The sequence below is a fragment of the Rhinolophus sinicus genome, chromosome 1, assembly GCF_057876585.1.
Source record: "Rhinolophus sinicus isolate RSI-liver-muscle chromosome 1, RSI-T2T, whole genome shotgun sequence".
NCBI classification, from domain to species: Eukaryota; Metazoa; Chordata; class Mammalia; order Chiroptera; family Rhinolophidae; genus Rhinolophus; species Rhinolophus sinicus.
The window spans coordinates 120,235,530-120,261,737 of record NC_142501.1 but is presented as its reverse complement, the minus strand read 5'-3'; the positions used below and the strand labels follow the sequence as shown (position 1 = coordinate 120,261,737).

At 34.9% G+C, this 26,208-nt stretch overlaps 1 protein-coding gene across 1 annotated transcript in view; it reads right to left on the bottom strand.

The window, feature by feature from the left end:
- MALRD1 (MAM and LDL receptor class A domain containing 1) overlaps positions 1-26,208 on the bottom strand; it is a 544,472-nt gene that overhangs the window by 456,899 nt on the left and 61,365 nt on the right. Inside the window, exons 11-13 of the mRNA XM_074324842.2 lie at positions 23,902-24,048; positions 15,714-15,808; positions 6,086-6,259 (exon numbers count right to left, since the gene is read on the bottom strand). Coding sequence (XP_074180943.2) covers positions 6,086-6,259; positions 15,714-15,808; positions 23,902-24,048 — 416 coding nt within the window. The remainder of the gene's footprint in view (positions 1-6,085; positions 6,260-15,713; positions 15,809-23,901; positions 24,049-26,208) is intronic.

The following is a 26,208-nucleotide window of genomic DNA, read 5'->3' as shown; positions in this document are numbered from 1 at the left end:
TGGGGGCCCCTGGGATAAGTTGAAGTGGAATTATGGGATAGGTCTTTCAAATATGATTATATATATTTATTTTTTATGAAGGGAACCACTAGACTCTTTTAGATATCCATATTAAATGTATAAAACAACTTCCAAAGCCAAATAAAAATGATATTAGTTCATTAACATCTCTGATTGTTTACTTCTATACAATGACATTTAGGACGATGAAATGAAAAATTATAATTCTACCATTAATTACTTCTAAATTTAAAAAGAAAAATGGTCACTTCCTCTAAAAATGTATATTCTATCTGTAAATAAAATCATCAGATGATTTCAAAATCATCTTGACTATTCCTGTCATTTATTGCTTGTTGTGACCAAGCTGATATTTTGATTTGTGACCATTCCTTTTGGGAACTACACTATCAGTTAATAATTAGTAAGTGAGAAAGAGGTTGCTCAGAAGAGATGTTTCAACCATGGATGAAGGAAGAGTGAAAACTCCATTTCATAAGATTCTCAAGGCAACTTGAGAATTTGAATTTCGAATGAAATATAGTAATAGATGCATTTTTCTTCTAAAACCATTTTTCAGCATCTTGCTGAAATTTGTTTCATTTATAATTATATAACTTCATGAATGAGCAAAATAATTTCTTGTTTTCGTTTTTAGGAATCACCACTTATAAATGCTGTTTATAATGAAGTGATTATTTTTTATACCTACAAAACCAAGGGAAGCTTTTCCAGAGAAATACTCAACAAGCATATTTACATTTTGGTGCTTCGATATCTTGTTTAAAAAAAAAAAAAAAAAGAATAACAAGAACAATAAATATGAATCAAAGAGGAAATGGAGAAGGCGGGAATATAACAAGAAAAAACTGGAATATAGTAATTTTTGAATGATGGCGGTATCAATAAGAGCAGCAGCTAACATTTATTTAGAGCTTACTACATACAAGGCATGTTCACTTGTTTAACCCTGTGAAGATGGTGCTATTTTCATCTTCATTTTTAGAACAAAGGAAACAAAAGCTTCGAGACCTGAAATAATTGCCCAAAGATCACATATCTAGTAAGAAAAATATGTAACCTGAGCCACTTAATGACTATGCTACACTGCATCACTCTAATGAAGTAAGGAGATAACTGGTGTTTAGCAGACACTGCAAAAACAGAATTACCTGACAAAACAGGATTTAATGAAGCCCTAGATCAAGAAGGCTGAGGATGTAACAACTTTACCAAAACTAGACCAGCATTCACTTTTATATTATAAATCTTACGCTTCACTGAACCTTCAACTAATGTCAGGAAATTGTTATTGATTTATATCATTGACTTGGATAAAGAATAAACATGGTATCAATCCTACTAGAAAATTTCACAAAAGGGTCATTTTAAAATGAATTCTAAAATATGACACAAGTATGTTTTAATAGGAAACTCAAAGAAAGTAGACCAACTGGAAATCAATGGACAGTACTCCGAAAGAAGTACCACCTCTAGATATGAAAACTAAGAACAGCAGTTGACGGGGAGGAATGTAAATCAAATAAATATATTTGTGTGAAAAGCTGAACATATCAAATGAGCAGGTCAAGTTAAAACAGATTGGAAAGACTACTGTTAACTATTTGACTCACATTCTTCCAATAAAAACTGTACAGGAAATGGAGTGGATATTAAAGCTGTTAATTTGCTGTTCTTAAAGAATAAACAGTAAGCCTATTCCTTTTCCCCCAGGAAGAATGAGAGCCTGACTAAGGGTGCTGATCTCCTAAGGAACTCAAAGCAATTTGCACTCTGTTATGATGTGTACGAGAAATATCAAAAGGACCGCAAGGAATCAGAATTTCATGGTTACAAGCGAACACAGAGGTCATGGTGTCTAATGCTTTTCCCCTCTCCAGTATTTGGATTGGATTGGATTACACTGTATAAATACGTTCAGAGTTTATTCACAATGAACTGAAGGCCAGGTGATGACTAAGGTCACCCTTAAATGATTCAGTCCACTAAATTTCAAGGGTCAAAGAGGCCTGTTTCCAAGAGGATAAACCTGAAATATTTAAATATTTTAAGAAGTCACCCCAATAAACTTTAAATTAATAAATAAATAAATATTTAAAAGGTAGATTGACTATTTGTAGGTATAACATTGTTTCCATTTGTTGTTGATAAAAGAATGAAGCAAAACACCAGCTGGCTAGAATCCTCCTGCATATTTCCACATTTTATAAATAAACACTTAGAGAAATCAGATTAAAACCAACACAATATTAGCATTTTATTTACTGAAGAGGCTAAGAAATGGGAAAGAAAGGGATACAAAGAGGACAAAGCTGCATCTTTATAGGCAAACACACATTAACATCATAAGCAAACAAAACATTAACATTAGTTAATCTAAGGTGTGAATACATGGGTATTTGCCTCCCTCTGTATTTCCTATTTGAAATATTTAATAACACGTGTGTTATTGTGTATTAAATAGCACTGTACGTATGTATCTGTGTGTGACTGTGCATTGTTGTGTACTGTGTACTTGTGTCTGTGTTTGTGTGTATAAAACCTGGACTGATTCACACCAGAATGTGAACACAGGCCCGCAATTCTTTATCTAACGTCTTTGGGGCCAGCTGGGCTTTGAGCTTTGAGGAGTTCGGGGTTGAGGATGTTAACCTAATACATATGGTATGGGTTACATGGTTCCCTCAGGGAGCTTGGAGGCAGCACTGTAAATCAATCCCATCACTACATGAACTGCCTAAAGAGACCTCACCTGGTTCAGGTCAGGTTAGTTTTGCCTCAAAATTCATTTTTTTTTCAAATGTTTGCTGCTTTCCAAATGTTAAACTGCCCAATGGCTGATTGGAGTTTGTGGACCTATAATGGGCTTCTTAATGGTGAAACTGAGGGGATTTTTCTTATTTTTTCTTTTCACTCACCTGTAGTGTCTAAGACAAACCTGTACTACAGTCAACAAATAGGATTAAGAAAGAACAGAGGAAGAGCTAAAACTCCCCCACTCAGTGGTGAATTAAACATGGCTGAGGCCTAGAGAGAACCCAGGACCATTCACTTCTCTAAGGGGATGTCACAATTAAGCAGAGGCTGATTGGTGCTGAGTAGGACCCCCCGACTAGGGAGAGAGAAAAGGCCACCATGTGGTACTGAGACCCCATGGATGGGTTAAAGGGAGAAAGGGGAATAGCAGAGCAGCGCTACGCTAGAAAGCATCACAGATCCGTGGCTGCCCAAGTATAGAACTCTATCAAACTATTGGTTTAGCTAAAAATAGTTAACATGCCCCAGGTAATAAAGAGTAGTCTCAATTTACACTGCAAAACAGAGCAAAACAAAAACCAAAACCCAAAAAAAGAAATATTAAAGAGGAAAAAACTACATAACACGGAAAGTCTTTAATAATAGTGATAGGCTAATGAGTGCCTCCAGGCCTAGAAAGGAATGGCAGGTATTTCAACTCATAATATTTCTCAAATGACTAGCACTAACAAAGGACACTCTGGGTTTTGTTTTGTTTTGTTTTGTTTTGTTTTGTTTTATCTTTAAGACTTTTAGAGCAATTTTAGGTTCACTGCAAAGTTGAGGGGAAGGTGCAGAGTTTTACATATGCCTCCTGCTCCCACATATGCATAGCCTCCATTATCAACATTCCCACCAGAATGGGACATTTGTTACACTGCATGAACCTACGTTTACATATCATAATCACCCAAAGTCCATAGCTTATATTATAATTCATTCGTAGTATTGTACATTCTACGGACTTGAACCAGTGCATAATGACATGCGTCCATCATTATAATATCACACAGAGTATTTTCACTGCCTTAAAAATCCTCTGTGCTCTGCCTACTCATCCATCCTCTCCGCCTGTCCCCCACCCCCTCCCCTGGCAACCACTGATCTTTTTTCTACTGTCTCCATAGTTTTACCTTTTCCAGAATGTCATACACTTGGAATCATACAGCATGTAACCTTTTTGGATTGGCTTCTTTCACTTAGTGATATGCATTTCGGTTCCTCCATGCCTTTTCATGGCTCAATAACTCATTTGTTTTAAATACTGAATAATATTCCATTATCTGGAGGATGTATCACAGTTTATTTATCCATTCACCTATTGAAGAACGTCTTGGTTTCTTCCAAGTTTAGGCAATAATGAATAAAGCTGCTATAAACATTCACGTTCAGGTGTTTGTATGGACAAGAACATTCTGTTTTCTTCCCGATAATGTCAATTAATGAGAGACTCTGAAAGATCTTAATGGTAAATTTCATTCAAACTAAAAATAAACCTAATAAATAAGTTTATATAAAATATAAATAAATGAGGCAAATTTTCAAATGGTTGATTTTGTTTGTCCTGTCACGTAGAATGACAACTGACCCTAAAAAGATTCCATGACTGGCCTTTATCAAATGTTTTCCATTATGAGTTAATAGGTTCATGGCGTTTTTATCCATCAGATATGGACATGGAATCATAAATATGATCCTTGAGAATCTGGGAAGTTTGGAGACCTTCACTAAGTGAAGAAGTTTCTAATCACTAAGCCCAGAGTTCTGGTCAAGAGGAAACTCCTTTTCAAAATAAAGATACTAACATTTCTTGAGTGCCTACTCTTCCCAGACAATATCCAAGTAATAAACACAGAAATAATAATAGATAAGTGTGTGTGTACTCTGTGCCAGATTATCTTCCATGTACTTAGCACATATAAATTATTTAATCCTCACATAATCATAAAGTAGATAATACTAATGGGAGCCGATGCTTATTTGCCTGTTTCCATGGATGGGAACGTTCCTGCGGTGGTAACACTGCTATTACTGACCCCTTACTCTTACCAGTGAGAGAAGGCGGATGTAACTGACTGATGATGTTAGAGAATAAGTGAGGCATGTTCAGTTAATCTTCTTTGTCTCTCACTCACCCCCACCTTTTGTGAGCCAGCCAGTCTTCAGGAGGCATGCACTCTGATACCATCCCTTGCCTATGGTAAAAGGCTTCCCCCAAAGTGTCAGTCCTGTATTTCTCTAGCAGAGTCAGCTGTTCTCTGGGTGAATATGCTTATTCTGATGTGAAGTATTATTTTACATACATGCCTGCAGATTTTAAAGGCATTATCTCTAAAATACTTTTCTCTCTATCTGTTTGTCTTCTATGTTTATCTCAATTGTTTCAGAAATGAGGACCAGATGAGGTGAGCTATTTATCAGGGACCCCAACAATGATTCTCACCCCCCCATTTGATCCCTCATTTACAGAGGAAGAAACAGAAATGCAGAGGGATTAAGCAACTTCCCAGTGATGGCACAAAGACCTGGGCTTCAACCTCAGGCTCCAGAGCCCATGTTCACAGCCACTATGGCAACTTTCTCTTTAATATGCAGAGTCCCCTAAAGTATTGCTTTGACCACCACTGTGGTTTCACAGATTGGGAAATTTGAAACTCAAAGATGTGATACGCACATAGTCACTTCACAAACCATGAGCTGAGCAGATAAGAACTCAGACCACCTTACTCCAAAGGCAATATATTTTCTACTATATTCTACCTAGTTTCTAAAATAGCTCATTTCAAACATCATCCAGAAGGGAGCCATATCCAAGAGGATGGAAGCTGGGGTACCCATTTGATAAGCTACAGTTGCCTTCTTTTATTATTAACCAAGAAAATGACATTAAAACTTGATGAAAATCCTTAATATTAATGGGCAGCAGAAAATAAAGCAGTAGGATTGAAATGCGAGTGTCGCCCAAGTAAGGTTTTTTTTCACTATCTCAAATAATCCACCATCTACACTTAGAGAAAAACAAAAACATTTTCCTGTTAACTCTTCTCTCTACCATCCTGTTCAATTTTTATCTCCACTTTTGCTAAGCTCCTACAAATAATTCTTGAGCACTTAGTCAAGATAACCTTTCTACTCATCCCTGATTATGAATGTACTTGCTTTATTGATATCAAACACATTTATAGGATATATGTGTCATTGTTGTCTGAGAAGATTAATATGAAATAAGTATCTTCTGCTAAGTTTTATGAATTTCTTATGTGCTTACCTGAAAAGGCAGAGTAAATTCTCCAGCCTTTGCATAGAGATCGATTTTGGCTCGTCTCCACTGTGATTCGGAGATTCCAATTAGATCCCCTTGCTTTTGCAAATTTCCATCCAGTGATGTTCTTGTAAAAATTGAGAGATGTGAATGCTGAGATAAATGATACCAAAACCGCACCTGTTGAAAAAATGTTTTTGAGTATTCCATTAAACTGTCTCTATTAGCTCTGCTATAATTAAAACTATCCGAAACTACTTTGGTGTTAAATATAATCTTCTCAATTCTCCTTTCCCCCTTGTGTGTAAGCCCAGAAAATGCTAAGCACTTCCTTTGCCAGACTTTGTATTCTCCCCTTAAGAAAAGGCTCAAGGGGGTTGCACTAAATGGTATATTTAACACGTGCCATGAAGATGTCTAAAAAAATGGGGCACTAGCATACTACTAAGACAAGTTGAGGGCACATATTGGTCCACACCCTCATGGAAGTTTCCCAGCAGGCTTGTCTCTGGCTTCTTATAAATCTCGGGAGGCACACATTCTGTCTCAAAGCCACCAAACCCGGCATTCCTATTCATTCTCCTTGATGTCTCAAACACTGAACCAAGAAAAAGTTTTCTTGAAACACTTTTTTCTCACATAAAATAAAAACTGTAATTAATACTTTAATTAATCCCTTCTCTGTTGTGACATTATCAAAGAACTTGAGAACTCATATGATACTGCTCATTAATAATTTAATCCAAGTAAGAAAATGTTCTTTTTGAAGCTAGGGACACTTGGTCACTTTGCTTCCTACTCACCATTAAAGATGACATAATCTAAAAGCATTACCCTTAGTAATATTTTTACTAATTTATCTCCTCTGTCAAGGGAAACAAAAGAAAAAATAAGCAAATGGGCTACATCAAAATAAAAAGGTTTTCACAGCAAAGGAAACTAGCAACAAAACAAAAAGACAACCTGCTGAATAGAAGATGTTTGCCAGTGATGCATCTGGTAAGGGATTAATATCCAAAATTTATTAAAAAAATCATACAACTCAATACCAAAGAAACAAACAATCCAATTTAAAAAATGGGCAGAGGACCTCAACAGACATTTCTCCAAAGAGAACATACAGATGGCCAATAGCTGTATGAAAAGATGGTCAACATCACTAATCATCAGAGAAATGAAAATAAAAACCACAATGAGATACCACCTCACACCTGTCAGAATGGCTATCATCAATAAATCAACAAACAAGAGCTGGCAAGGATGTGGAGAAAAGGGATCCCTCATGCATTGTTGGTGGAATTGTAAATGGGTGCAGTATGGAAAAAATGGAAAACAATATGGAGGTTTCTAAAACAATAAAATAAAAATAGAAGTACCTTATGACCCAGCTATTCCACTCCTGGGTATTTATCCAAAGAAATCCAAAACACCAATTTGAAAAGATATATGCTCCCCTATGTTTATTACAGCACTATTCACAACAGCCAAAATATGGAAACCAAAATACTCATCAGTAGATGATCAGATAAAGAAGTAGCACATATTTACAATGGAGTATTAATCTGCCATAAAAAAGAATGAAATCTTACCATCTGCAACAACATGGGTGGACCTAGAGGATATTATGCTGAGTGAAATAAGTCAGACAGAGAAAGACAAATACCATATGTTCTCATTTATATGTGGAATCTAAAGAACAGAATAAATGAACAAACAAAACAGAACTCGACTCATAGATACAGAGAACAAACTGATGTTTGCTACATGGGAGGGGGGTTGGGGTTGGGTAAAACAAGTGAAGGGATTAGGAAATACAATTCGTTAGTTACAAAATAGTCATAGGGATGTGGAATACAGTATTGGGAATATAGTCAATAATATTGTAAAACCTATGTATAGTGTCAGACAGGTACTGGACTTCATAAAGTATATAAATGCCTAACCACTACACTGTACACCTGAAACTAATATAAAATACTATTGAATGTCAACTATAATTAAAAGAATATATAGTCACAAGACGTAAAGTACAGCATAGGGAATATAGTCAATGGTACTATAATAGCTATGTATGGTGTCAGATGAGAAGTAGACTTGTTAGGGTTATCACTTTGTGAGGGGTGTAAATGTCTAATCACTATGTTGTTTTGTACACCTGAAACAAACAAACAAACAAACAAACAAACAAGTAAATAAATAAATTTGATAGGTTAACTGTGAAGTGAAGAAAATATACAGAGAGGATCACTTTAGCTGCTGCTAGCACTAACTATAACATAGAATTCAGCCAATATTTACTGACCATTTATTTACTATGTACTGGGCACTATGGGAGGCAAAAATTAATTCCCTCAATGGCTGTACAATTCACTGTATAAAATATGTCAACAAAACCTCCATAAAAATAAGTTCAGGCACAGCAGGCTTTTTTTTGGTTTTTTTTGTTTGTTTGTTTTTTTCCTTCTCATTATGACATAGTGTCTTAAGGCTGCATTTTTCAAAGAAAAATACAACATTCACGTATGAGACCCCAAAGAAACAAAATTCTTCTGTTTGGATTCAAAGTAATTCACTTTTTGTTTCACTATTTTAAATTCTTGCTTTTTTCCTTCGTCATTGCTTTTATTTTGTTTCATGGACAGATATTAGTGCTACCCATTTATTTCATTGTTCGCACCAATTTCAGCGGAGATGAAAGTTGACAAAATTTCATTAAATGCATTTTTAAAAAAATTATTCCTTTTAACATATCAAGCATTTACTAGTCCAATGTGGAACAAGTTTTTTGTTTGTTTGTTTGTTTTGGTTTTTTCCAATGACTACTTAATTGTCACCATCTGATCAAAACAATTATTTCTGGTTGTCCATTTCACTTTAGATTTTACCTCCATGCTCACCTAAACTCAGAACTCCACAGATAAGCAAGGAATGTAAAGGCAAATGGGAATGTTTAATTAAATTATATGGAAAGGGAGGATTTATATTCCCCAATTACAATTAAATTTTAGATCCCTGCTGTAATTTCAGCATGTTCCAAACTTGTAAATATGCAAAACAGGCTTTAAACCTAGTTGTACAGGACACGTGCAAGCCCCATCAGAATTTCAAGCTGTCAAACTGTCACTCAGTACATAACCAGTGCAAATTTAATAGTGTCTTAAGAGTGGAAACCAAGGGGATCCATAATCAATAGAATAGAGGCTTAGAACTTATATTTCATTTACTATGTTCACATAATTGGCATTGTAGAGACTTAAGGAGAATTCTTGAGTTTATGATAGACCAAGAAATCTTCTATAGTCTTTTCAAATTTAATAATGGCAAGGGTGAAAACATCAAATAAAAGTTATTATATTAACACAGCTGTAATTTCAGATAGGCACTTATCAAGTGTGCAAGTCTGTGGCTATTTACATGTAAATTAATTAACATCGAGCAAAATTTAAAAATCATTTTCTCAGTTATACTCATCACATTTTAAGTGCTCAATAGTGATATGCAGCTAATGGCTACCAAACCGGACATACCATAGGGCCTTGATTTCCATCACCACAGAAAGTTCCACTAAACAGAGCTGCAAAGCACCTAAGTTAAAATTCCACCAACCGTCTAACATTAATTTACTACTTGTCATTGTAAAAGGATGTTATTTGCTTGACCCATGCCCAACTCATTAAAAAGCAGTTAAATAAAATGTGAGTGTGAAAGGCTTGCTTTTATTTCTCTTGGGTTTTCATTGAAGCACATTTCACATACAGTGTGATGATGTGGGACCCTGACCACTGTACTCAAGAGAATTCCATACGATTATAAAAGCCTCCAAAGCAGTTCTTTTAATTGCAAATTGGAGAGAAAAAATAAAGCTCTAATTGGTTTACTGTTTGTATTGTATTTTCTGATTTTATGTTATTTGAATGTTTAAAAATACCAAACTCTTAGTTTTACTACCAAAGGAAATCACACCCTATCAGGTGACTTATCTACTATGTATAGGTTGAGCGGATGATCTCAGTTGTGCCACTTGCTCTTTGATGTCTAAGGTGCCCTGTGGTGCTCCCTGGAGAATGGCCAGTTCTCTGATACTTAATTCTGTGAAGGACATAGTAGGGCATTATTTAGAAGTTTAAAATCATTTCTTCCTTATTTCTCTTTTCTGTTCCAGGTGACTTTGGTCAGTCTCCAATTGTAACTCTACTCTTCAAATGTTCTGATTCTTTCCTCACCTTTCCTATGGTCTTTGTTTGGATTGTTTCCCTGTCTCAGAGCTGCTCAGTCAGGTCTTTCTCAGGTGTATTGTGAATGCTCAGCTACCTCTGCCTTCTCTCCTTTACATCAGACCCTGTCTCATATTGCTATACTTGCTATATCTTCAACATCTAGAATAATAAAAATAGTAAAAAAAAAGAAAAAAGAAAAAAAAGTTAAAAGAAAGGAAACAAGTTACAATATCTGTAGCTCCTCAAAATTCAGGTGGGAATAAGTCCATCTGAGAAGAGAGATCATTCAACACACACACATACACACCACACACCTCATCATTACCATAGTGACTTTTAGGACTCCTACTCAATTCTTTTGCCGGTGTATTTTTTGCCTGAAAAAGCTTAAGTAGAAGTTAGAAGTCTTCAAAACAGTATAATCTGCTTTTCTTATTTAAGTGATTAATCGCCATGTGTTTTGATCATACACAAGTGGAGAGCATGCCTTTCCACAATAACTGCTGCTTCCTCTAGAATCGATCACACACTCTAACATCTATCCTGGGTTAAACAAAACAATCAGAGAACAAAGCATGATCACACCATTCCAAATGTACTCCATAATTTTTTTTTTTTTCTAAATTTGTCTTTGATAAGAGTTCATCACTCTACTTGGGGAACATTATAAGACATGACCTTTCAAAACTTGTTGAGAGAGTTCTTATAAGTGGGTTATCATTGTTATACTGTACTTACCCTTGGTAGCACTTATCACTGAATGGCTGAACTAAACTCACTAAACTCAACGTTTTGTTAGGCCAACCATGTGTTGAGGTTGTCTCTCTTGTATGCCCAGCACTGAGGGCTGTGATCAGCACAGAGCAGGTGAGAATGAGGTGTGTGTTGCATCAGAGAAAGAGCGTTTCCATTGGTATCACTGCAAGCTTTCAGGGGACGTGTCTCAGAACTATTTCTGTTCTTTTTCTTTTTACGTTCTACAATCTGAATCAAATGATGACCCACATGTCTTTCTCTCTCTGCTTTGGCTGCTGGAAAACTGAGATGCAAATGTGTACTCTGGCCCTAACACACATTATTTTGGAATCAACTCATCTCTTGCTTCATCTGTCTTTTCCAGGATATCTTCATTCTTTTTTTTTTAATGAAATTTTTAATGAAAATATGAACATAAGTGCGGAACACGTTGAGGAATTTAAAAAAATATATTAGTTTGGTGCAAACATAATTGCGGTTTTTGCACTGTTGAAAGTTGCCTTTGATATTGGAATACATTCTTAAATAAATGTGGCTATGTTATACACCAATTTAATGTGCTTTTCTCACTTGATGCTTTTTTGCTAATGTCTTATCACTTGCTGTTTATTTTATATGTATTTTAGACTATGGAAATGATGTTGGACAAAAGGCAAATTCGAGCGATTTTCTTAATCGAGTTCAAAATGGGTCATAAAGCAGAGACAATTCGCAACATTAGCAACACATCTGGTCCAGGAACTGCTAAAGGTTCAAGAAGTTTTGCAAAGGACACGAGAGCCTTGAAGATGAAGAGCATAGTGTCTGGCCATCAGAAGTTGACAACGACCAATTGAGAGCAATCATTGAAGCTGATCCTCTTACAACTACACAAGAAGTTGCCAAAGAATTCAATGTTGAACATTATATGGTTGTTCAGCATTTGAAGCAAATTAGAAAGGTGAAAAAGCTCGATAAGTGAGTGCCTCATGAGCTGACCGCAAATCAAAAAAATTGTCATTTTCAAGTGCCATCTTCTCTTATTCTAGGCAACAATAACAGACCATTTCTTGATCAGATTGTGACATGCAATGAAAAGTGGATTGTATAGGACAACTGGCGATGACCAGTTCAGTGGTTGGACCAAGAAGAAGTTCCAAAGCACTTCCCAAAGCCAATCTTACACCAAAAAAATGACATGGTCACTGTTTGGTGGTCTGCTGCTGGTCTCAACCACTACAGCTTTCTGAATCCTGGCAAAACCATTACATCTAAGAAGTATGCTCAGCAAATCAATGAGATGCACTGAAAACTGCAATGCCTGCAGCCGGCATTGGTCAACAGAAAGGGACCAATTCTTCTCCATGACAACACCTGACCGCTCGTAGCACAACCAACGCTTCAAAAGTTGAACGAGTTGGGCTACAAAGTTTGGCCTCATCCACCATATTCATCTGACTTCTCGCCAACAACTACCACTTCTTCAAGCATCTCGACAACCAGCAGGATGCAGAAAATGCTTTCCAAGAGTTTGTCGAATCCCAAAGCACAGATTTTTATGCCACAGGAATAAACAAATTTATTTCTCATTGGCAAAAATGTGTTGATTCTAATGGTTCCTATTTTGATTAATAAAGATGTGTCTGAGCCTAGTTATTATAATGGTTTAACATTCACGGGTCAAAACCGCCATTACTTTTGCACCAACCTAATACAAACGAGCCGTGAAAGCAGAAGCTTAATATTATCAATACTTCCTGTATTTAATTGTGAAGTCCTAAAAGTGAGATATTATGTCTTTTGTACAGTAACTCAAATATGAAAACTCATAAAATATTAATCCACATAAATCCCCTTCATATTTGATATTTCCTAGTTAATTGAAAACAGTAACAGCATTTCAATACCAACGAGAAATAGTGGCTCTGGCTCCCACATGTTCTGTGTGTCCTACCGTGTTTCTCCAAAAATAAGACCTAGCTGGACCATCAGCTCTAATGCATCTTTTGCAGCAAAAATTAACATAAGACCTCGTATTATATCATATTATATCATATCATATATCATATCATATCATGTCATATTAGACTGGGTCTTATAGTATAGTAAAATAAGACCGGGTCTTATATTAATTTTTGCTCCAATAGACGCATTAGAGTTGATTGTCCTGATAGGTCTTATTTTCAGGGAAACACGGTATCCCCTGGCCATTAAAGGGAAAAATGCCAAGTTTCCACCAGTGACTGAAGGAACGTTTGAAGCTTTTAAATTAAAGTCCACATCTTGAACAATGATTAACTAGGAACAATTGTGCATGTTGATGCCATGTGTTGGCTATACATAAAGTACAAGGTAATGCATGCAAAATGACCCTGGAAGTCTGCTGTTACAAAAGGATACTCAAAAGATAACTTCATGTTCCTTTAAAGTCCTTTTTAAAAAAATTCTTAACTGTATTAGCCTGATATGATAATGTAGAGAAAAACATCATATAATGTTATAAAATGAAGGCTTTCATCATACAAAGTGCCAGTTATCTCACTGCCTCACACTCTATCATTTTATAATGAAGAACATTTGCTGTTCCATGAATACAGCTATTATCAATGTGTTCCAACGAGAAAGATCGGCTGGATTTTCTGATTACTCAAGAAGATAAGAATTCGGTTTGTTCCCTTATTCTGTAACTTTTATGAAAGGTAGTATCACACACTACCACTGACTTATAAAAAAGGAATACTATATTCTTAAAACATTCCTTTGGGAGAGAACATTAGTTATGTATATCCCAGAGTATAAAAAACCTCCTCTAACAGCCTACTACTACTTCCTAAACTGGAAAGTATTATAAAGTAATCCAAACATTCCGGCCCCTAACTCAAAGAGTACTAAACAGTGAGGCAGATGCAGACAAAGGGTAAAATACCTCTTCAGTCAGTCTGTAACAGATCCTTGAAACACTCTTACTTTTCCAAAACCAAGCAAACCACTAGTCAGTATCTGAGGCCTGGGGAGGTGGGGGACTTGGTTCTGAGAGAAACACCATCAAGCACCTAAACTGCCCGTTGCTTTCAAAAAGACCTCCCCTAAGTAACTTCCCACAGCTAAGCTCCCAATTTTAGTAACAAGAGAGGAAAAATATCCTCAAGTAGAAATAATCATAAATTGAAATGAAGTCCCAGTGACTACAAGTTAATGGTTACTAGCATAGAACAATGGGAAATGTAGATCATCTTTAAAAAGAAGAAAAAATGTATGTGATTTCTCAGTGAGTCTCAGAAATTTCTAATAAGCCCTTAAGGTTTTCAATTTTTTGTACAAGAGGTAGAATTAACACATTCCAGTCCTTTGTATCCAGTGTATTTAATGTATTTAACAATAGTGATCGCTTTACTTTGGTATTAGGACCTTGAAAGAGTAAATTCAAAGTTTCCAGATTCTTAAACAAAACAAAACATACATGCAAACAAAGAAAAAACAACTGTATCTGTCACATAAGATTTAATTAAAATAAACCAAAAGTGGGAGAGTGTCGAGTGCATTTGAGTGAAGTGGAAGTCAAGAAGTCCAGGCAGTTGTTTTAATCCTAATTCCCACCAAGAAATGGGTAGGAAAATAGCAAGAGGGGGGAAAAAAAAAGAGGAAGGACAACTTATTATGAGTTTTACAAACTCACAGACTGCTATCAAGCTGAAAACATAATTAGCTTTATACCTCTGGATGATATGTAATTTAGTACCAGGAATGCCTGAGTAAAGTGCGATAACCCTGAGTTTATAGGTGATGAATTTAGTGTGTGGCAGTATTGATCTCTTCATTATTTTCTGATAACTAAAGGGAGAGAAAAATGAGCTGAAGTGAAGTCTTAAAGGCCTAGAGCCATTTCAGAAATCTCCAAAGGACTGAAAGAAAGACAAGCTGAACAGAAACATCTCATTTAGATTTTAACTTTATGGAAAGGAAGGAATTATGTTTAGTGAACTCCCACTATGTGCCAAATACTTTGCTAGGTCATTTATTTAATCACATTTTAATCCTCACAACCATGTGAAGAGGCATGCTGACACACATGCTCCAATGCAGACATCAAGTCTCAAAGAGAGCATATAATCTGTGGAAGAACTGAGATTCAAAAAATGGCAGAACTGAGATTTGAACCAGGTCTGTCTGTCTCGAAAGTCTCCACTTCCTTCTCTGTCGTGCTATAGAAATGAACTGAGTATCCTAATCCCTTGGTCTGCGTTTACCTGGCACCAGAAGGACTAATTGAAAAAACAAAATTTCAGAAAACACAATTATTTTTTCTGCACAGATTTATCTTTCTTTATTCATCCTTTCATTTTTTTCAATAAGCACTCCTGATTAAATCAATTAACATTGTTGGCCAAAATAACAAGCAGTTTTGGCAACATATATCTGCAGCTTTAGATTATTGAAAGAACTATGTGGAAGGAATATAAAATCGCAAAGATATTCTTTAATAGGTTCCCCCCCCAAAGAATTACATGTTGCAAATGGTCTGTAGATGGACATGACATTTCATGTTGAAATAGCTCATAAAAATTTCTTAATTTATTATGAAAATGGTAGTAAAACATAGCAGGCAATTGCTAGCTTGAGAAATCAAAGCCTAACAATTTGCAACCACAGAATGGCCAATGGAAATTCCAATAGCACTTTACCTGACATGGGGTAGAGGCAGTGAGTGATTTTAGAACAGGACTGGCGAGCTTGGCCACTGCAGGTGATTGACGTGCCCCAAAATAAATAAATGATCCTGCAAAAACGAACAAAGTCATATGGATACAAGTTCTATTGCTATACATTTAGCAGTTCTTTGTTCTAGCATCTTATCCTTGCACACATTCAACAGTCAGATAAAGAAAATTACATTTTTACTTATTTACCATTAAGCTCTGTAGATAACCAAAAATGCTTTCATATGGATAACATTAAATATTTAAAATAAAATCCAATTGATTAAAAACAAGCTCTTGAACTAATCCTCTACACAAATATTTTATTGGCTTATCTCAGGTCATAAAGTTTGAAATCAAATTAAATGAAGCTTCTAAGCTTACAATTAGATAGTCAACATGCCCCTATGAAATTCCCATGAGAGCTGTATTTTTAAGTTCCTTCACAAAGTACTAAAGGATAGGATCCTATGGAATGAGTTTGGTTTCTCCTGGGGCTGACATGTTTGACATTGTTTTCTGTGTTAGGGGGGTTGAAAGCTTAATTAAAGATCTAATCTGAGCATTAAAAAAATAACTGTTTTTAGATTTCAACTACACTGGATGTGCTCATGGCAAATGTACAGTGGGATAACATCTCTTAGCAGCTCAAAAGATCACACATCTGAATTGCTGTCAAGAGAGCTGTTGTCATTGAATACTGAAAATTTACAAGGAAGGCTATGCCAAACAATGTCAAGGTCTGATCCTGCCCTTTGATGCACACGAAGTGATGGGCAAGTTGAAAAGCTTGTGGTATTTTTACTGGAAAATACCACATTCAGAAGATGATTTTCCTAGCTATAAGGCAATGCTAACTACACAGAAGGGATTTCAGAACTAAAATGTACTATTTTACAGATACCACCACATGCTAAACAACCAAGGTTGCAAGTCAGCTGTGTCATCTCTGAGTGGGAAAAATGAAACCCAGTTTATATGGGCTTTAAATCTCAAAGCCAACTGGGAAGGAAGAAGACTACTGTTCCCAAATTACAACCTAAGAGTAATGGAAACTATGTACATATAAGTTCATTAAATTCTCTAGGATTCACCATTAAAAGAATAAAGTAGGAAAAGATGATTATGAAAAATTATTCCAAAAAAACAGAGAAAATGTTACTTAATAAAAAGATTTATTTCCCTGTAAGAAAAAAAAAAAGTATATTCTACATTAAAAATCCTCAGGTTCAAGTAAAACTCAAGTGAATATTTTCAAAAGATTAATCAAAATTGTAAAAATTACCAAATATTCAAAATTCTTATTCTTTTAGACATTTAAAACAACATATGTAATTTCAAACAAGCAGCTAATAATGAATGGACTATAAAAGCACTAAAACTCCAAAATTTAAAAGACACAAAGGGTTTGAATAAATTGGTTATGGCACAAAATAACTGGAAACGTGAAAAAAAAATCTAGAAATGTACAGCCACACAAATGAGTTTTATTTAATTTTTAAAGAATATTTGCAACATTATTCAAGGGATCCTGGGTCTTAGAAAAATATAGAGAGCTCCCTGACTCATTTTATGATGTAGGACATATTTAAGAAATCGAGAAAATAGGAAGAAAACTATAGAGCAATATGACTCATGATCAGAGATACAACAGTCTAATAAAATGTTATCAATTACATTTGATATCCTTATCAAATAATGATTTGTCCTGAACAGAGCTTTCCAAGAATGGAGGTTTGGCTTAATTCAGCAGCTCTATCAACATAGTCAAACACATCAATAAATTAAAAGGTAAAATCATCGACTCATATCAACAAATATTAAAAACACTGTAACTAATCAGCCATTTCAAATAACAAACCTTAATAAAATATTAAAAGAAAACAATTAAATATAGACTACTGGTCAAATGCCCCCCAAAAAACATCCTAAGTGGCAAACAACAAAACAAGTTTAAGTAAAATGAGTAACTAACTGGAGATTTCTGTCATCATTATTAGAGATAATGTTAAATAATATTAATTATCTTAGACTAATATCATCTTATAGGTGTAGTGCACATAGAAGAAAACAATATATCTAGTAAACATCATAGAAAAATAGAAATAAATAATAGTAAAAATATAAATTCCTAGGGATTCTATTTTTTTTCATAATCACAAGTATTAATAAGAGAATTGGTTAGGCAAATGGAAATAGAGAAATATCTTTATGTTATTTTTATTAACTTGAGCAATAAGATTCTTTCTAGATGCAGGAATGATGAGAAATATTCTCTTCATAATAACATTAATACAAAATACATAGGAAGAAAGTTAACAAGAATGGACAAAACTTACAAGAAAAACATGTAAAACCTGATAGAAGACTACGAGATTTTCCATAAGAGATAACATAATTTAGGTGGAAAGATGATGACAGAAAAATATCGTTAGTGAAAACTGATTTGGAAACTAAATGCAATCCTAAGAGAATTGTAACCAAATATTTGGAAAATTAATAATATTGTCTTAAAATTTATATGTGCAGGTAAAGAGTAAATTTGAACTCTGAGCCCAGACCCAGGGACTTCTAGGAATTCTTGTATTTATCTTCTCACAAGCCTGCTTTGCAGAACATACTGAGTAAAGAGAACTATGGAATTACAATATACCAAGGAGACTGTTTCTGGCATACTGAATTGTTCATTGTAAAAATCTTGTATACCCACACACCCCAGAGGGGTTACAAGACTAGCACACTATAAAAATTTAAAAAATGGAGAGGTCAGTTTCCTGGGTTAAACTGTCCATGCCAGCCTCAACCTCATCTTTCACATGCAATGGCCCAGAAGGGACTCCTCACGTGCTGTGAGAACATTAGAGACCAGACATTATAATGACTATAGATACAAATATAATAAAAAATTACCATATAGAATAACTAAATAAATCATAAATAAAATAAATCAAACCAACCAAATGAGATTTGGTTCAGGAATGCTGAGACAGTTTGTTTCTTATTTGAAAAACCATTCAGTGTATAAACGAAAAAGATATGACAATCATATGATCATCACAATGGACACTGAAAAAAGCATTTGACAATTTTTAAAATGCATTCATTGTTTACATAAAAACTTAATTCATTATGAATAGAAGGGAACATCCTCATCTGATAAAACAACCTTTCAGCAAATATAGCACTTAAGGTTGAATTACTAACATCATTTCCCCTGAGATAGAAACAAGTCAAGTATAGCAGCTATCACCAGTTATATTCAACATCTGTCTAGAAGTTCTAGCCAGAGCAATGAAACAAATATATAAATAAATATATATATATATATATATATACACACACACATACACACACATATATATAACATATATGTAACATTATATAATATACATATATAATAATATAATATATATTTGTTTATATGTATTTATTTGTATTTGTTTACATATTTGTGTATATATACATATATATCACTTAAAATTTAGAAATAAATTTTCATTATTTACAGACAAAATAATTGTGAATCTAGAAAATCAAAAAGAAAACAAACTATTAGCTATAATAAATAAAATTAGCAAGGTCATTGGAGATAAGGTCAACATTTTACATTGCGTTTCTATAATACTAGCAACAGTGAAATAAAAGTAACTAAAACTTAGGAAAACGTTAGCAAAAGATTTTTAAAACCTATACATTGACGGCTGCAAAGCATTATTTAGAGAAATTAAAAAGATATAAATAAATTGAGAAACTGGAAACAATTGAAAAGATAATCTGTCAATGAGATACAAATAAAAGTTACATATAAGAAATTATTTTATACCGTAAGAAATCATTTTACAGTCATAAATAGGAAAAATTTTAAGAGAACAGAATGCCAACTACTAGTAGGCAAATGGAAAAATGCACTCCTGTTTTGCTAGTGAAAATTTAAGTATTAAAATTTTTAGGAAAAGTAATCTATCAAAATTTATTAAAACTATAAATACATGTCTTTCTGTGAAAATATAAGAGTCTCCATCCCAATTGCCTATTGCACAGAATTAAAAGCACCCTATGTAAGAAAATGTGTCCAAGAATGGATTTTGAAGCATTGTCATGATATTGTCACTCAACAGGGGATGGCTAGATACATTATGGTATATCCAGTATAAATAAATGGAAAAAAAAACAAACAAAATGAATTAGGCTTCTTCTACATCCAGGCAAAATTGAGTATCATGGACCAGATTTCATCTTCTGTCCTAAGCTAGCAAAAAAACAAAACAAAACATACACACACACACACACACACACACACACACACACACACACACACAATGGTTTCCACATGTAGGACAATGGGAATGTAGAATCACTGGGTAATGATCTCTGAGAGAGGGGAATCAAGTGAGCTAAGCCGACAACGTTCCCAGCTTCCTGCCGAGACAGAATTTCCAGCTGCCACAGACGGAGTGTGTTGTTCTCTTCAAGTTGAAAAGATGAAATTGGTACTGTGGGGACACCGAAGTGGTTAGGGTTCACGAGGCAGAGTGCTAGGAATAAGAGGACTGTGAAGAGAGAGAGCTTCAGGGATCTGCAGAGAGTTCCCCCCAAATCTCCACCTGAGTACTGAACAGTGCCTAACTGTGAGGAAACTACCTGAGATTGGGGAGCAACAACAGAAGTGGGCAGCTGCAACATTTCTGAAAGGTCACAAAGGCCCAGAAATGACAGCGTTTTCTCAGTAACCAGAGTGAAAAAAATTAATAATACAGGCATTGGACAGAGTACCAAAGCAAAAGAGAACTTATGCCCAAACAAAAAACTATATGCTAATTTTAGAATACATTCATAATCACCAACATTTAGAAACAACCCGTAAGTCCTTCAACTTGGTGAGTGGATACACAAATGGTAGTTGATCCATACAATGAAATACTACTCAGCAGTAAAAATGGGAGGCACTACCCCTGCAATGAAGAACATGGGTGAATCTCCAATCCATCATGCTCGGACTAAAAGAAGCCAGATTCAAAACGCTACGTGCTGCATGACTCCATTTACATTCTAACAAAGGCAAACCTATAGGACAGAAATCAGATCAGCAGATGCCAGTGACTGAGGAAGAGAGGTGTTGACTCCAAAGTGGTGTAGCAGAATTGTGGAGGCGATGGAACTGTGTTGTATCTTGTGATAGTGACCCGATTATGTATGTTTATTCTGACTCAATGAACAGTACACCAAAAAGGGTGAATTTTCCTGCATTTATATTATATTTTAACATGAAATAATGACTTGGAGGAATTGTCATGAGCTATCTTTACTGAAGAAAACAAGGTCAGGACAGTAGCTACAATATGATCTCATTTTTGGTAAAATAAACAATCACAAAAAAACTTATACATATCTACGATGTAGACAGGCTGTTTGGATGTCTAACAGAGTAGCTAGGAATGGGAAAGTCGAAGCCAACCAAAAAAGGCGGGTAGGGAAATCAAGGATTTACTTGAAAAAGAAAAGCTACATCATGTGATACCATTCATCTTTCATGTAAAATTACACATGGGAGGTGTGCATGTAAGAGGAAAAATACTGGAGATTAAACAGTTTTTTTTTTAAAGCTGTAATCCATAAACAGAAAGCTGTAAGAACATAAAGAACTGGCACTCTGTGGTCTTAGATATGGAAAATGTAAGATTGACTCTGCTACATTTCCTCAGAAACTTCCATTTCACTTGCTCCTTTCTTTTCCTGGTACTAGCTTTATTCTCCTCATTTGTGATTGAAGATTACTAGTTATTATCTCAAGGTTCGACAGTAACAATCATGAGTGAAGAAGTGTTGACTCAATGACTAAGATATTCCTTTGATTTGCTCTTTCTAAAAAAAGACTATATATATATATTTTTATCCCTCACACTTTGAATCATAACAGCTACCCAGTTGAATCAGTTTATTGTTATCTTTCAATACTGTTTATATCACAGGAAAACAAAAATGGGTCTTTCAATATTTAACCAAAGGGTCCTTCTACAATCCTTCTTTTTTTTTTTTTTTTAGCAGAAATCCTAATTAATTATAAGAGGGCAAGAGTCTCAAGGTGCATTTTAAATGTGTTTTTTAATTGCCATGGCCCTGGTAGTATTCCTAGTATTCCTACCAGAATGAACAAAACTATCTATTAATGTTTATTGAGCTCTTACTATGTGAAAAATTTTAACAGATATTATTTCATTTAATTCTCATAATAATTTTATGTGGAAGATACTCTTATTTTCCCTATTTTCTAGCTAAAAAAAGGAGGAGGAGGAGCAAGAGGAGGAGGAGGAGGATTGAAGCACAGAGGTATTTCGGCAACGTGTAGAGCATCAACACCTTGACTTAATCCTGGGCAGCCAGTGTGTCCTCTACCCTGCTGTGGTGGATGTCACCTAAGGCCACCACACACACTGTGTGAGTAGCTTCCTTTTAGGAATCGCTGCTTTGGCTTAGGCCTATATCATCTCTCACTGATTTTATTTCAACACATTCATGTTTTGTTTTGCTTTGCTTTATTTTTATCCCAGGCTTTCACCCTCTCCATTATCCTCATCTCAGCAAAAATAGCCTTTTAGAAAAAAATCTGATTGGTCACATGCTTTAATATGAATAATTAGGTCACCATTATCCTCCTGATAAATTTTAAATTCATAGGCACTCTCTGTTGTCCCCTTCTTTCCTCTCCTGTTTATCTGTTCTATACTCCCTGTCCAAATACACACATCTCTTCACCAGAACTACCTACACATCTCCCATCCTCTTCCAGGATATTCCCTCTAATTAGAATACATTTTCAGCCATCTTTCCTTGGTTCCGCCATCTCTCCTTGGTTCCTTACTTCTACCTTCCTGGCTGCTTTTATCTTCAGAGCTCAGTTCAGAAGTTACCTCCTTCCGTGAGGCATCTCAAATCCACTTGAGTCACCATCTACTTCCTATAAAGCATTTTTCATATCTTATTGCAAATCCTTACTTGTATGCTTCAGTTACTAGACTCCGACCACCATAAGGCAGGGAACTAGGTTTTCACCTGTGCACACCCAGGTCTAGTATATATGGTATATATTCAATAATTGGTTTGGAAAAAGAAAAAGAACCAAAACATTATATGAGCTTGGAGATAGTATACTACGAATATATAGTTTCAATAATGAATAGTCTCCCTTGTGTTTTAAACTGTAAATTTAATCTGCTCTGCCATAGACTCTTAAAGAAAAAATAAAACTCATTGGCACAAAAGCAAAAAGTGAGACCTTACTCACTGTCAAACAGTGAGCTGGTTTTACAGTTTTAGACAACAGATGGATGACCAGTAGAGAGAACCATCCACTATACCCTAATATCCTCCCCTGACCAACCCCTGTTTCCAATGGCTGTAATTAAAAATGTGATCAATATTCTTCGTTTTTGGCATACTTCTTTGAAGATCTCAAAAGGGAAATAAATAGAATAATGTCCAATGGGGTTATCCGTGCTTAAAGAGGTTCTACAGTACAGTTTTGCTGTTATAAAGTTAATATGATACTACTGTATCTGGGCAATGACATCTAAATAAAACAAATGAAAAAACAGAACAAGTCTCTTCTGTTTTCCTGGGAGTTTCACAAACCTTTATTGGAATGCTATGTGTAGTTATAGTTGCTCTATTTTAAGAGCATATGTAAATATTGTGGTTAAAAATATATATGAGGAAGAAGCAAGATTGTTTCTTACAAAGAAGCATTAAGAGTGATTAAACTGCATTCAAATATTTGTAGATTTATTTTATGGATAGTGTTAAATCTCTTTTCTCTGTTCCCAGAAAGCAGATTAAACTATACTTTTATCTGTTTTCCAAAAATTAGATTGCTCTAAAAAGAAGGTAAGCCTATACATAATTCCTTGCAACAAGAGAAAATTATCAGACTTTTCCCCTCTATGACTTCAATCCAACCATTTAAAAAACGAGACAACAAAAATGTTGCTCATTAAAACAATGCTCCTTTCAAGAAGCTCAATTCATTGCAAATTATTAACTTGATCAGTAAATTTAAACCAACACAAACCAGAGTTCCATGTATACAAGTATAGTCAATAGAATGAAAATGCACAGTATAATCATTACACAACATGAAAGACAGCTTTTTTTTTTTTTTTTTTTTTTAATGTCCTACCGTGATTTGCGTTTGCTATGTGATGAGCATCAGGAAGATGGTTCTCTCCACTGGTCAATCCTTTCACAAGTTCCCAGTGTGAATCTTCCGTGAGAAATGCCTCCCAGCCGCAGAAACCAGACTCAAAGTCACATATGAGGTAATTTGCTGTTACGCGTGGAAAAGAAAACAGGTGAAGAGATGTGAAGTAGGAGCATGAAGTGAAACATTGACTCTATACTAGCCAATCAATTTAGGAGGTGAGAATAATCATTCTACTTTGCAAAGAATGTTTTCTGATTATCAGGATACGTTTCCTTTTCCAACCTCACAAAGTTTTCCATGTGTTGTGTTCTACCTACAAGTCTGGCGCATTTTATCCTGGTTGGCCATCTCCACTGTATTTAATGATGCAAGGTAAAACTCTAGAGCTTTTCAGGTACATAATGCACCTGCCAAGAGGAACAAGATTTACCTGAGATGGTAGTAAAAAAAAAAAAAAAATATATATATATATATATATATATATATATATATATATATATATATATATATATAAAATATATATGTAATATATATTTATATAATATATAAATATATTATATATATATATATACACACACATATATATGTATTTAAAAGGAAGGAATTTAAATTAGACAGCCAAAAAAAGAAGAAGAAAAAGCCTAACCATTTTGGAATTGCTGTTAAGTTAGATATCCCAAACTTTGCTTTTTTTCCCCTCCTAATACTAAACTGAAAAATTCAGACGTACTTAAGTTCCTAAATTGATCACAAAAGAATTAGTTCTAGAGAAAGTCAGGGTTTGGAATAAGCGGTCACAAGCATCTTTCACAGTTTCGTCACCAAATTAGTAAGTAAAACTAATTTCAGAGAACTAGGCAGTAAACTAGAAATTCTAACAACTCGATTTGTGCTTTTGAGAAATTCGTTTTTATGTGCTTAAATTTCCTTTTCCTAAAATAAGAATCATAGTTGTCTGGGGGACAAATTAAAGCAACTAGTTTTAAATGTTTCCAAATATTCCTCCTAATGCAGAGGCATTTTTTTTTTATAACAGTGAAAGACAGGACAAAATAATTCTTGGCCAGAAAAAACCTGAAGTTTTGACAAGCTTTTTAAGATCTTAATGCTATTATTTTTAATAATAACAGACGTGCTACCACTGAGCTCCTTTTCTGTGCCAAGTATTTGTGCATATCACCATTAATCTTCACAAATACCGTACACAGTATGTGCAGTTTTCCCCAAATGAGAAAAATGGAACATCAGCAGTAAGTAACTTGCGTATGGTAAGTTTTAATAAATAGAACATCCAGGCTTTGAACTGTCTAATGCAAAAGCTTATACTTTGATACCTCCCTAAACTAGGGACTGTCTGGTCATTAAAAGACCCCATCACCATATCCTTGCTCCTAGCCATTATTTTCAATTTTAAATATGACCAATTTGACCAGTATATTGGATAAGTTCACTCTATCTTAATCAGAAGATCTTCAAATTTCTATAAATAGGGATATGCCTGGTTTCATGACTAGATATTTCATCACTAACATGTCAACTCTAAAACACTAAAGTGCACCATGCAGAAAACAATGCCACTGAAATTTTCTCTACATGTAAATCAAATGTTTAGGTCTCAGAGCTATGGTTGTTTAGATAGTCATGTAATGGATATATAATGTGAGATATACTTTTCCTTCACAAGCAGAAATTATTTTCTCCCACAAATGGATTTCCCAAAAAATAAAAATAAGTGAATTAGCTACAGTATAATAAGGAGAAATGGTTCACATTACTTAATGGTGAGTCAGTATACAAGAAAATGCCATTTGCCCATATACCTAAGTGGAAATCAATTGCTTCTGACGTGTTCTTTTCTCAGCTCAGCTCCAGTTTATAGGATACTGCCATTGATAAAAACTTACTCTTCAAAGGAGAGTCCCTTCTGGTTTGACATCGTCTTAAGCACCTGTAACCTCATGGTGACTGTCTCCCTGGGCCTCCAGAAAACCCTTTGGTCTAGTTCCTTGGTCCTCTACGAACTTTACCACCTACTAGGCCACCTCCCAGCTCTTCTAAGTCAGTTGGTGGGGTACAGAAATGTGCAAGATTTGAAAAACATACTTGACCTCTGAAATGTGCTTACAAGTTCCAAATTCCTCGTTGTGAACTTGATCAAGGAATCATTCCACCTCCCCGCAAGGGGACTCCCAATTCCCATGAGACACATTTCCCAGGCATAGAAAACCTTCCATGGGTAGGCTGGGTGGGCCCAGGATTGCTCCAGTGTATGTCTGTTGTCCT